This window comes from Etheostoma spectabile, chromosome 5 (genome assembly GCF_008692095.1).
Source record: "Etheostoma spectabile isolate EspeVRDwgs_2016 chromosome 5, UIUC_Espe_1.0, whole genome shotgun sequence".
Classification (NCBI taxonomy): Eukaryota; Metazoa; Chordata; class Actinopteri; order Perciformes; family Percidae; genus Etheostoma; species Etheostoma spectabile.
Window position 1 is genome coordinate 25,879,644 of NC_045737.1, and position 13,690 is coordinate 25,893,333.

At 39.7% G+C, this 13,690-nt stretch overlaps 1 protein-coding gene across 3 annotated transcripts in view; it reads left to right on the forward strand.

The window, feature by feature from the left end:
* Positions 1–13,690, forward strand: part of LOC116689915 (phosphatidylinositol 3-kinase regulatory subunit alpha) — a 26,020-nt gene that overhangs the window by 3,994 nt on the left and 8,336 nt on the right. For 2 of the 3 annotated variants that reach the window (XM_032516599.1, XM_032516601.1), the window contains exons 3-8: positions 646–775; positions 3,899–3,991; positions 5,230–5,301; positions 5,435–5,551; positions 5,636–5,834; positions 6,028–6,110. In XM_032516599.1, the coding sequence (XP_032372490.1) occupies positions 646–775; positions 3,899–3,991; positions 5,230–5,301; positions 5,435–5,551; positions 5,636–5,834; positions 6,028–6,110 (694 nt within the window). Of the gene's footprint in view, positions 1–645; positions 776–3,898; positions 3,992–5,229; positions 5,302–5,434; positions 5,552–5,635; positions 5,835–6,027; positions 6,111–10,797; positions 11,299–13,690 lie in introns of those variants that run through there. The other variant, XM_032516602.1, reaches the window with a different exon arrangement.

Below are 13,690 nucleotides of genomic sequence, written 5' to 3' on the forward strand. Positions count from 1 at the left end.
TGTGTTATCTCACATTACACTTTTTTGTTTGATGTTGCTGCTTTTTACGAGGAATGGCTTCCACTCCCCCTCATGTTGGCTCAGACAGATTGTGTCGACTTTGACGTTATTAACTTAAATGTCAAATGTTCTTTCATTGTTCGTGCTAACTGATAGTCTTTCTTACTCAACCAGCAAAGAATGAATCCTCCCACCAAACATCTAAGCTTTTTTATACAATTCTACAACAAAATATTATTTAATAATCTCTACCGTTTCCATTTTGATTTTGCCTGTTTAGTTGGATCTGTGGGCTCAAAAAAGCACTGTTCAGTTTAAAAAGTAGCAAATGTTTGCTTTTTTTAATTGATAAATGACTGAATACATGTAAATTAATTATTTAAATTGGAAAGGCATTTTAGTAAATGACTCCCTTAAATGTCAGAAGGGTTCAGTGCTAATTAAGACTTCAAATGTTTTCATTTCCATGCAAGATCCAAAGCTAAAAGTCAAGATGTGTTGTAGTACAGTCTGATCAACATAGATTTTTACTCTTGATATTTGAGTTAAAAAAAATCGGATAAAAATGTATTTATTGATATTCATTTTGTAACCTAAACAAACAAGAATTAGACGTCTCGTAACTCGCCCCTTTCTGGCTGCCAGGAGAAAGGCGACTTTCCAGGGACGTACGTGGAGTTTATTGGCAGAAAGAGGATGTCCCCGCCCACCCCGAAGCCCCGCCCACCCAGGCCGCCATCTGCAGCATCTGTGAGGACCGAGTCTGAGTCAGAAGGTGAGTCCCAAAACATCAATCAGACAAGAAGAAAGGTGTCCAGATATTAAAAGCATTATACATTAACATTATATAACTCGGTATACCCCAGTTTAGGAGTCATGGTTCAGAAAAAACACAATAAAAACATTATGAGCTATGTTTCCATCCACACTTTTTTATCCTAATAAGTGATAGCGAATGAAAAATGCCTTATGGAAACAGTAAAATTCAAACCACTAACCTTAAAGAAAATGCGTTCGGTCTCATCGGATTTTAACTTTATCGCTATACAGCGTATGCGATAAATGCTGATGGTAATGTTATTTGCCAAATAAATAATGAATTGGGATTAGGTTTTAGGTCATTTTAAGGTTTCAACCCGCCACAAAACAAAGAAGTTGTAGTTAATTTCCTCACAGTATTTCCGCTCTGTTTGCACACGTGGTGGGTTTCAACAAAGACAGATGTAAGTGGACGAACAAGGAGATGAGAGACATTTTGAATTTTTTTAATAACTTGCGAAGGAAATGGGCTCAAACAGCGGGACATTTCTCAAAAAAAGAGTTAGCGGTGCCGGAGGGAAAACAAAAGCCAAGTCGCATCTGCATCCTCATAGCGATGTGTTGATAGTGTCGTTGTTTTCTTATTATAACTTGATATGTCGCTATTAGCTGGCACATAAGCATTATTACAACTTGTGCAATATTGATCATTTGTTGGTAGATGGCGCGATCCATTTTGTCTAGAAAAACCTTTTCGCAAAAGTTTGCTTGAATGTTATGCTATTCAGTGCGAAAATGAATGGAAACACCTTAAAAGGTCTCAACTCAATTCGATATATCAGATTGATCGCAAAACAGTATGTGAAGTCATTATGATCAGGTTTTTATTCGCTTTAAAGCCGTTGGATGGAATCACACTTTAACCAACTTTATCCGCATGAGATTTTTACCAAACTTAGATAATTAGATTGACAAGTGGATGAAAACTTAGCTATAGTTTTTTATTTATTTTGAACAGACAGTAGTTGAAGTGTCAAAGACAGGGGACTGACGCAACGTTTTGTCCAACTTTGGTAAACTTTTTTCATTGCCATCCATGTTGGGGGAAAAAAAAGTTTAAATTGAATTGAATTGTGACCCTTAAAATCAAAAATCCAATCGTGGATTTGAAGAGTCGTGATACCCCCCAATGTTTATCATAAATCATGTGGATGTTGCAAGTAGTCAAAGAGTCTCATTTTTGGTATGAAGAAACTGTTTTCAGTCTGAAAATTGGATTGACTCGATGTGACTCACACACTTCAGTTTCCTTCAGCTGCTTCCTCAGCAACAGCTTTACGCACGCACGCACGCACGCATGCGCACTCTAATGTCAAGTATGTGGAATTTCTTTGTACCTAAACCTTCAAGTGTTGGGAAACTCACACACAAACACCAGCCTTACCAGAGAACACAGGAAGTGTATGTGTTTTGATGGTATGCGTGTGTTGTGGTGGCAGCTGGGTAGCAGCAGTGATGTGTTACTGGAATTATTGGGTCTTAATCATAGAGTGCGGTCTAGGCCTGCTATCTGTAAAGCGTCCAGAGATAACTCTTGTTATGATTTGATACTATAAATAAAATTGAATTGAATGTGGTGGGTTACCATCTCACTCTGCTCCATGCAGCTTTCATATTACATTACATGTCATTTAGCTGACGCTTTTATCCAAAGCGACTTCCAATTAAGTGGGTTAGGGTTACCTTAAAGGTACAAACTCCGGACAGCAGGAAGTAAGTGCAAGTCCATTAGCTTTAAAAAGCCAATCTACAAAGAGTCATATGAAAGGGCATCTGTAATTGTTTTTTATAAAAGTACTTTACTCAGTTTGAGCTTCTTGTTTAGAGGTGTGAGGTCTATGGAGCTGCTGCTGCTTCTTAAAGATTTTTTATCAGCTGTCAATTCCCATATTAGTGTTTACTTTTACTGATCTGCTTTATGTTCTTCATCATGAGTCCCTTTCAGACGTGCATCCCTGTGCGTTTATCTGACAGCTGTTTAACGTGTCGGTCTCACAGTAATCTGACTATTGGACCTAAAACATTTCTGTATCACTTTCAACACGACATAAGTGTAAATTCAAGCGACTGCAGCAGCTCGGAGAAGGAAGATAAATGTATTATCTTAATCTGCATCTTTATGCCCAAATAAAATAAAATCAGTTTGATAAACCTGTGAAAACACAATTTTAAGTGCAGAAGAAGTTAGAAAAGCTGTCATACTATCACAGTAATAACCAGCAGCACTCTACTTTTTTATATTTTCAATGTTCATTCCAATTGCATGGATATATAAATAAATATTCTGCTGCAAAATGGCCTGTAATCTAGTCCTTCGGCATAATCAAGCACCATCAATGTTTGTCCACTAAATGTGCTTAGATTGTTAATGTCTGACTACTTTATGGTGAAGTTATCCTTATCCTGCTATGCCTTTGTGTGTAACTTAATGATGTCAGGTCAACACAGAGATTTTAGTTTATAACATAACCTCCGCTCCGTCTGCAGCTTTCCGCTCCAAGAAAAGCATTTTTCTTTAGGAAAATTATTTCCTCTCCTAGTAGTGATCACCGATCAAAATGGTCACTGCAGACCCGATGGTCTGCCAGGCGCAGTGTACGGACCGGAGATGCTACCCTCTACTTTGACATTCTCAACATTTTGTTGGCACAATTCCCAAATTTTTTTTTTTTATTGCAAATATTTTAGATAACACATACTACGCTTCTGATCTCCCAACACAATAAACTCTTCCTAGCACTTCTTTTTTCAACTTTCACTAACGTTCCCAATGTTCTCTTCTGACAACAAGACCAATCTGAACCTGTCAGTGGCAAAAACAGCACTTTTAGTGGATGTACATTGACAGTGCTTATTTCTCCAAAAGATTACACTGCAGCCTTTTGTTTTGTGGCTACAACACTGGACTACTTTCAAACATTGTTGTTCCCATTAGTCATTTAGACACAAACAATATGTGAAAAGAGGGTCCAGGTTAAAAAAAACACAAACATTCCTCATTAACTACCTATCTTCAATGCTTGTCAGACTTTTTAAATAGGAAGCAAGATTCACTCTCTAATAACATGTTTGTTTTTAGGCTTTATGTTGCCAGACCTCCCTGAGCAGTTTGGACCCCCGGACACAGCCCCTCCCCTCCTCAGCAGACTGATGGAGGCCATAGAGTCCAAAGGTAACACACATGCACGCACACCATAAAGCAAGCTTACCAAATTAAGCCTTATTGTTTTGTTGATTCAGTTCCATAAAGCAGATTCAACATAGTTCAAGCTCAGTTAGTATGGCAACTTGTATAGCATAGATGCTGGCAGGCTAACTGTCTGGCCAATTTGCTGCTTAGCCAGATAGAAGTAGAGATAGATTAGATCAAACTTAAATCTGTCTCCAATAAAGCCCTATTCACATGGGACTAGTATTACCAGGGGACCGTGTGTGATTTAAAAAATGAGAAATGTTTGTGCTTTGTGCAGCGAATTAACATGGGAGAAGTGATGTCTGCACTCAAATTTACTGACATTATAGGATTGATGGTTATTTATAATTGTCAACGCTGCCAATATTACCCTGAAACACAGACATGCCAATTTGCACAGGACTAATAGAATCACACAACGTCTGTGTTTGGCGAAATATGGTTAAAAGTTTGCACTTAAACTAAACTTAAAACCTTTGTGAAAGGATGTGGAACAAATTTCCTGAGCAGTTCCTTCACAAAGAATCTGAAAGGTCAAGTATCAGAAATTGGTCAGATTCATAATCCTGTTTTTCTTAATCAAATAATGTAATTCATTCATTTTGGCTGAACCTTTTTTTAATACTGATGCATTGAACCGTTGCCAACGTATAACCTTCAGATTATTTTCTCAATTGATTGATTTTTACATAAAATGTCCATTATACTGTAATTTACCTGAGGTGATGCTCCATATTTCTTGTTTTGTCTAAACATAAAACCAAAACTCAAAGAGTTGAGAATCAAGTATCGCAAAGAAAAGCAGCACATTTTCACATTTAAGAAGTAAATTTAAAGAGCTTTTGGCATTAAAAAAAAAGACTAACTAATTATAAAAATGCCTATTAATTCTCTGTCTGCCGACTAATCCTTTCAGGATATTTGGATCCTTTTTCAAAAAAGGGTTAAACATGGTAATATTTCCCAAAACTAAAATACTCAAAAAGAGTTTGGTATCAAAACCGGAGCATACTGCAAAACTGGCACCAATATGGGAAATGTTGCTTAGCCCTGGTTGAGTCTTAGCAAAATAAACAAAGTAATTATAAAAAAAAGAATTTCCAGAGAACCACTCCTACAGTAAAATCAACGTCTGTATGTGATGATTGTTTTGTTTCCATTGGAGGCTTTGTGCCTGGTCATGTATTGTTGTTTGTATCCGATCTGTGGTGCTGCAGGTCTGGACAGTCTAAGTGTATATCGCAGTCTGAGTGGAGGAGGTCTGGAGACCCGGCAGCTGGCCGACACTGGTGAGGAGGCTTCTTCTTCTACTGTTGTTCTTGATGTTGAACATCTGGATTCTTCTTCTTCTGTAATGGCAATGAGTTTTGTGAATAACTAACGATCCCTGTTCCTTTATAACTGAGGTGTGTTTGTTTTCAGATCTGGAGCAGCTGGAGGTTTCGTCCCTGTGTGACGGGGTGTTCCGGTTCCTGCAGGATCTACCCGGTCCCGTCCTCCCCTCCGTGCTGCAGGCCGACATGATTCACGCAGTGCAAGGTGACATTAAGGCCTCCCTATCCCGACTCACCGCAACATTGCTGGAGTCTGTGTTTGTTAACAGTTGAATGTGTTGGTCTGCAGAGGTCCGGGACCTAGAGGAATGTGCTCAGATGCTGCGGGGGGTGGCCAGCTCTCCAACCTGCCCGGCACAGTACGGCCTGACCCTGCTCAGTGTGGTCCGACACCTGGCCCGGCTCTGTATGCACAGCACCAGGAACCAGCTGAGCCCCCGAAACCTGGCGGAGAGCTTCAGCCCACTGCTGTTCAGACAGGCAGCAGGGTCAGTAACAAACACTATCTTCCTGAGATTCTGAAAATTAAACTCCATTAACAACCAGCTTCCTGTATTAAAATGAAACCAAGAATCTTGATATTCTTTTTATTATTGTAATTGGCATTGTGACTTTGAGACTATCTAAATCCTTTTTGTGTGAGTGATGTTGAATCTGACTGAGTTTCTGGTTCCTGTTCAGGCCTGACTCTAGTCTGGATCCTCTGGTTCAGGTCCTGGAGGTTCTGATAACCAGCGAGCTCAACATGAACCAGGCTGCACCAGGTGTGTGTGTGTTTTTATTGTCCTGATCAAGGCCCTGATCCCAGTCCTTTTTAATTTAAATGATCTCCTCATACTAATATTTACCTAAACATTGACTAAATGTGTGTCTGGCGCATTGAACAGCTGTAGATGTGGCTGGGTTGGCTCAGTGGGTAGAGCAGGTGCACATCTATTGTTTATTCCTCTACGCAAAGGTCCAGGTTTCCTGCATGTCTTTCCCCTTTCTCACCTAGCTGTCTGTCAAATTAAAGGCAGAAAAGCCCCAAAATATTCTTTTAATAAAAAAAAATAAAAAAACCAGCTGTAGATACTAAATCAGGCAAAACTTATTTTCCACAAGCAAGTTGATCAAAATACTGAAGGATCAAGTTAATAAGCTTAATTTATTGATATGATATTAATAAAAGTTTAACTGGGAGACTGTAACTCCTGAAACTGGCATGATTCAGTCAGTGATACCTCTTTCACACCAGTGACCAGGGTTATCTGGGTCACAACCCGGGAGCTATCCATACCAATTACCTAATGCTGGAAATGGACGGAGGGTTTACATAGGGCTGCACGATTATGGCCAAAATGATAATCACGATTATTTTGATCAAAATTTTGATTGCGATTATTCTCACGAGTATTTGTTGATTTTAACCAAAACAAATTTTATTGTCACAAAGGCTATTTATAACTGCGAGAGGGAGTGTGATGGACGCTACTCACAGAGAGACGGCTGACTCATTATGAACGGGTCCAGCACGGGTCGAATGGCGGATACACACGTCGTGTGTATGAAACGTCTGTATCTTCACTGCGCTGCATTTTTATGAACTATGATATTCTCGCAATGGGTCAGATCTCTGGCCCAGGTCCAGCAGCTCCGTCTCACGCTGTTACTCTACCAACTGAAGTTAGTTGCATTCAGTAACTTCTTCTGTGTTCTTCGCCGTGGCGGCCGCGATAGCAGAGTTGGAAACACTGGTACAAATACGGGTTTGCCCCTCATACTTAACAATATACAGCTGTGTTAATAAAAAAATTTAAACTGTGGACAAATGTCATAAGTGTGGACCAGGCCGCTGTGTGGCGCGGAGAGTAAGAGGAGAGTGAGCAGAGATCCAACACAGGCACGGCTTTACAGATGAAATGTAACGCAAAATTAAACCATATCCATATAAACAGCATTGCAACGGATGCGAGGACATTAGCACCGGTGCATCCTAGAGGAGCTAACAGCTAACAGATGCTACTAGCTAACAGCTAACAGACGCTATAGCACCGACTAGCACTGCTCACTGCTTTTGTCTGAAAAACAACAGACGGGACAAAATGTTGCGTTTACTGGTAAACTGGTAAACCTTAATACTGATGAAAGACCGACTGCTATCTGTTGAGTTTTCCTCCCGTTACTCTGTCCTCTGTGACTGTCTACATTTAGAATCACGGGGTGCAGAGAACTACTCTGACTGGCTCATGAGCAGACGGCTTTACGGAGCGGTAGATGGGCTTCGCAAATTTACCCGGAGCATTCTATGAAATGACGCTTTAAAAAAAAATAATCGCTTGATCACGCAAATTTGATCGTGGGAAGTCAAAATCGTAATCGCGATTAAATTTGATTAATTGTGCAGCCCTAAGTTTACATGTCACATTCAGTGAACAGTTAACTTTGTTGCACGTTCCAGTCCATTCATACAGCAGCATCAAAATTGGATAGAAATAAACATGCAATTTTATAAAACAGAAGTTATGATTGATGCAAAGCCTTTGCCATGATATCACCAACCTCAATACATGTAATTTCATCTTTGTTGTGGTCATAAACGTAGGTGCACTGTAGGTGTGTCAATGAATATTTTAAATTTGAATCTATATTCGGATTGTAAAACAAGACATTCTAATATGAAAATGAAAATTCAATTGGGGGGGAAGCAGCACTACCGCGGCTATCTGCCTCACACGTTCTAGCGCAGGCCTGGGCTGCTGCTCCTAAAATGTCAAGCTCCTTTTCTGTGTAAGGTCCAGTTGAGCCCAGTCAGTCGCCCAGAGAATTCACAGTGAGTGAATGGTCGTGTTGATGGCGTTTTTATCATGCGGCTGGTGCTACCTAAAGTAATCAAACGTGGATGGTGTAGTAGAAGCAACACAAATACGGCAATGAAAATTCCTAACAGGAGAGAGAAGACGAGATTTAGGAATTTCTAAGGGTAAGGACTGACGCTGAAATTGTCAAGATTCAAGGAACGGCAAGAGACTACAAAAAGAAATTACAAACTACATACAGGATCGCGGTTCGTGTCATGTCCTGCCTCCTGCACATTTATTTTATTACATACTTTTTATTAGTTTTTATTTTGTACGGTGTACGCAGATTTAAAAAAAAAAAAAATAAATAGTTTATGTTGAAATAAATATGCCTATACAAGTAGTTATGTCTCCCATTGTATTGGTTTGTCCTCTTATGGGCATAATGCTCATAAATAGATATTCAAATATATACATATACTGTACATATATTTTTTTAGAAGGAATATTCAAACAGGGTATTTGGCCAATTTTGACAGCGTACTGCTCTTGTAATGCCTTCGGTTTGTTTGTGACATATCTCTGTGTACAATGAATGTCTCTCATTCAGTAATGTTAGCCTTGTTATGCTAGCATAGAGAGTTGTTAGAACTACAAAACCACGTTAGTGTTGTTACAGAGTGATGCTTCTTTCACCTCAGACAATCTTTGGCTGAGTACAGTTAATGGAAGAGCTTGTTACTGTGTTACGTCATTGAGTATCATATGTTTAACATTTTACTTAAAGACACTTTCAGTTCCTTTTAACAGCTGTGAAGATGTGTCACACTGGATCTGCGTCACTGTCACAAGTCACAGCTGTTGCTCAATCAAAAGGGTCAAATGCGTTTGTTACATTTTTCTTATCCAGATAAGATTATGGAGCAACAGAAGAATAAATCTTAAAATTACAAAATAATATAGAAATGTAATAACAGGGACTTACTGACAGTATTTGTCAATAATTAGAGCTGTAAAGTTGTTGTGTGTGTTTTTTAGTATCAAAAGCGTTCAAGTGCCTTAAGTCTAATATGTCAGCTTTTATAACCTTGTCAACACATTCTTTGGTCATATACTGTATAGTTCCTGATTTAAATTAAAACGTTGCCGGTTTCAGACTTGAATTTGTTGTGGTTGCTTGTGGATATGTACAATCAAGTTTTAATAGATCGTGTTTATGTTCATCAATATGAAGTATAACAAATTTTTGTTTTGGTGCTGAAACTTGGTTGGCATTGAAAAAAAACATTTTTTTTTTGCATTGTAAAAGAAAATGGTCATTACAAACTGCTAGTCAACCTGCTAGTTCAAACTTCGCACTAGCAAGTTTTAAGCTTCTGCTAAGTTGGTGGCTCTCTGCTGGACGGCGCTCACAGTGTGGAGCTACAGGACATATGGCACTGTATCAATGAGGACTGGCGGGTGAAATTGGCTGTCCTACACACAGAGTACGCATGGTAGACACCTCGCAGGTGGATGCTATAAAGAGAGAGGCTCGGACATTTGCTCTGCAGACTTGGTTGGTTGCAAGTGGTTCCATGAAAGTAGCTGCATGTGTCCACAACATTGCGCACAACATAGTGGCTGCGTAACGGTTCAAGTCTGCAGCTGTCCGCTGATGCGCACAGTATGTCACAGAGTTACAAGCAGGTGAACTGGGACTCCGTTACCTGCTTGGCGGTTTATAGTTGATGATCAGTCAATAAGGGTTGACTATACTAAATACCTCTTTTGGTTAGATCACTGTTATGTGACCCAGATAATGTAACTAACTACATTTTTGCTGCTATAAAAGTGTATAGGCTCAAGTTCTAACAACTAACAGTTGAACCAATAATAAAAAAATAGTTTGACCAATAATCGCTTATAGAATTACAATTTGGCATATCTGAACAAAATCAACAATTACCAGTCATACGGTAATACCAGTCTTAAGCCTAGCCTTAAGACCAGGGCTGATGTTAGCAATTTATTGCGGTTAAACACAGAAAAGGAAACTGCACTTATGTAAAATAATTTTGACAAGTGGACAATTGTGGAATAATTGTTACAGGCCTATTACAGCCCAAACTGAAATATCTCAATCTGTGTTCCCCTCATGGCTGAACTGTAATAACTTTGGTGATCATGAGGGGTCATCCTTTGTGTATACCACAGTAGACAGAAGCAGCAGAATTAAAACCTAAAGTTAAAATGAGCTCCACCGTTACCAGCTGCAACATTTTAAGTGATGAACATTCATGCATCAGTAATTATAATACAATAATATAATTTATACCATTCTGCATCATGAGCACTTTCACTTTCGGTACTTTAATTATATTTTGATGCTACTACTTTTGTACTGTTATTTCTATTAATTATTTGGTCAGTCGATGATCAGTAACTCATTCATTCTTTCTTTCATTCATTCATTCGTCCGTCCAGTCAGTCTCTGAGTCAATGTGTTGATCAGTCAGTCGGTCAGACCGCACCGCAGCTGAAACGATGACATCATCCTTCCACACAGTAAAGATGCAGCAGAGAACGGGAAGGGAGGGGGTGTTGCCGCGGTGATATCATTGCCATTGCAGGATTGGCTGGGGGCAACAGTGATGTCACACATCTCCAAGCTGCTCTCCTGAGCTTTGAACTGAGGCTCAGAGAGGGAGACGGACGCAGAGAAAGTTGCGTCGTTTTAAATCTTTAAATGCTGAAGACAACTGCAGATTGAGGATCAATGCAAAAAGAAAGCTTTCTCCAGGCTGTTAGTTACTATGTTGGAAGTCTAAAAATATAAAAGATCGTCCTGCAGGTGCAGAGAGAGCGCAGTGAAAGAGGAAATCTTACAGATTATCAGTGCAGTCAAGTGTGTCTTTTATATTACAGTGATAGTCGAAAAGACAGCGAATGTATCCCGGACCTGTTTCCTCCCAGATGACGTCAGTTTTTTTGAGGCAGGATCAGCTGTAGTCAGGACATCATGAGATCCAGAACAGAAGGATCCGGGTTTGGTTTTTCCACCTCTGAAGCGCCATGGAGGTGGCTGAAGGTTTAGAGGCTGACATGGAGCGAGAGGAGGGCGACAGGGCCGAGGCCGAGCTGCTGAGGGGACGAGACAAGCTCCTCTGCTACATTAGCATGCAGAGTCCAGGTAGGAGCTCAGACCTGGACCTGGAGCTGTGTAGAGGGGGCCAACACCTGGTGGCAGTCGGAGTCAGTACGGGTTACACAGATGTGTTCTGATAATTGTGCTGAGCCATTTTGTAAAATCGTGTTTTGTTACTAACTAATTATTTAAATTCCATCATGTGTTGTATACATTCAAGGTATTTTTGTAAAAATCTTATGCTTCCCCAAAGTTGCGTGTAAAATCTTACACCTACGCAGAGAACAATGTTGTGGGTAAAAGTTGGTCGCAGAGGTGCTGATGCTCGCGCCTCCCAAATCTCTATGCGTCAAGCAAGCTGATTGGTTGATCCAACATCCTGTTGGCAAGTTTTCTCAATGTTTTTCTATTAGGTTTTGGGAGTAGCATTGTCACTAGTAGCACTCTACTCGACTCAATTCTCTCTTTGCGTTTTCCACTGCGGATAGTATCGCCTCAGTGTAGGCGGGATTGTCAGATGATTTTGTGGCAAAGCAAAATAATTAATGTATTAGTCAATATTTCAGATTTAAACACAATACTAAAATGGAACCTGATGACGCCAAAGAGGCAATCTGTAAACTCCAGTGGCGTCCTCGTAGCCGGAACATGGTGCCGCTGCATCCGCTCTTTGCAACAGAAGATCAAAACCTATTGCTGTACAGACGAATATCTTTTCTTGAAAGATGTCCGGTGTAACTGCTAACAGCTTTGTTGCTACCAGTTTATTAGCTGGTGTGAAAATGACCTTACCGTCTGTCAATTTGAAATATTTTTGTGTTTGTGCACAATGTCCTGGGTCACTTTTGTGACAGTTCTCTGTGACCTATCAGTGGTCTGCATTGTTTTAACTCCACTTTCTATTATTAGCTCAGCTTGCTTGGAACCTTGACAGAGGTGGTACCAAAATAAGTACCAGGAACCTTCCACTTCTTTTGCTAATGGAAAACCAAAAGAGCGAGTCGAGCTGTACAATGCAGTAGAAGCATTGCATGAATTCCCCGTCCTCTTTGTCCCGTTCATTGGATGGATTCAAATTCTTTGTTCCACAGATGTAAAGGTTTGTTCACACTGTAACAGGAGTAAAACTGGTTTCTGTATTCTGATTTATTCCACGTTACAAAGTATAAACATATGTAAATTTGTGTGAACGACAACTGTGCACAGTTTGATTTAATTCCACATTCACTGTGGCTGTATTTTACTGGGACTGCAAATGAATGAATTCCCTGCAGGTTGTGTTGTGGTGCTGCAGGTGTGGGGGTGTGCATTACCTGAGCTAATATCTTCTAGGAGTTAGCATTGGCAATTATCAGGTGGGGACCTTATTTTGACAGTTGTGTGTTGGTTTATCGTTGGTGTTTTGTTCCTGTATGAGACATTCATACAACTAAAAAGACGTATTCCTCAGGTCAGATTAGCAGGGAAAGAAGACTTCCAGCTTGATTTGTCTAACCCAGACAGCTGATGCCTCATATTAAAGTAAGACACAGGCTGGTGAACATAGTGGAGAATTTAGCAGCTAAAGAGACATGGGTTTCTCCCAGGAGATGATTGATACCTAACACAGCTAAAAGAGAGAGAATTTTGGGATTACATTCATCAGGTGAACACAAACACAAAGACTCCTAATCAGAGCATGTGAGTGCAAGTAAGGAGCCGGAGGATTTTGAATGGATTGCAAAGCTGATTTTTAAAGTTGCAGTGTTGTATTATTTTCCGTTTCAATTTTGCTTAGGTACGGATGACTTTCAACATAATAACAAAATAAAACTTTTTGAAAGGATTGACCTACATTGGGTTATGACAGAGTTGTGGCCCAAATATGTGCTGATCAGGGACAATTTAAAAACAAATATAACAGTACATTTTAATTGGTTTACGTCTACAAAATAAAAGTCAAATATACTAGTAATCATGCTATACATTTAAGAGAAAAAAAAATGATAAACTATACTCATCTATAATAAAAATTAAGTCATACTTGCCAACCCTCCTGATTTTCCCCCGGAGACTCTTATTTTTCTGCTGGGGTCACAATTCTTCTGTATGTCTCCTAATTTGTAATATATTTTCACACTTTTTATTTTTTATTTTTCTTCCCCCCCATTGTCACAACCTCTGGCACTGTACAGTGTGAATAAGCCCTGTCACTCAAAGTTTACCATTTCCTCCCTCTTTGCGCTTCCCAGGCTTGCATGATAGTGGACACCTCTTGGTCTTGGTGCTGACCGCGTCACCTGTGTTAGAGAATGTTAGCTACTAAGTAAAAAGAGCCTGCAGTACAGAAATGACAAATTAGGGTTGAAGTAATTTGGAAACCGTCTCCATTCCATTGAATGTCCACAGGAGAGCACCGATAAGTTTATTTTTACACTGTAAGTTTTCCATTTCTCTG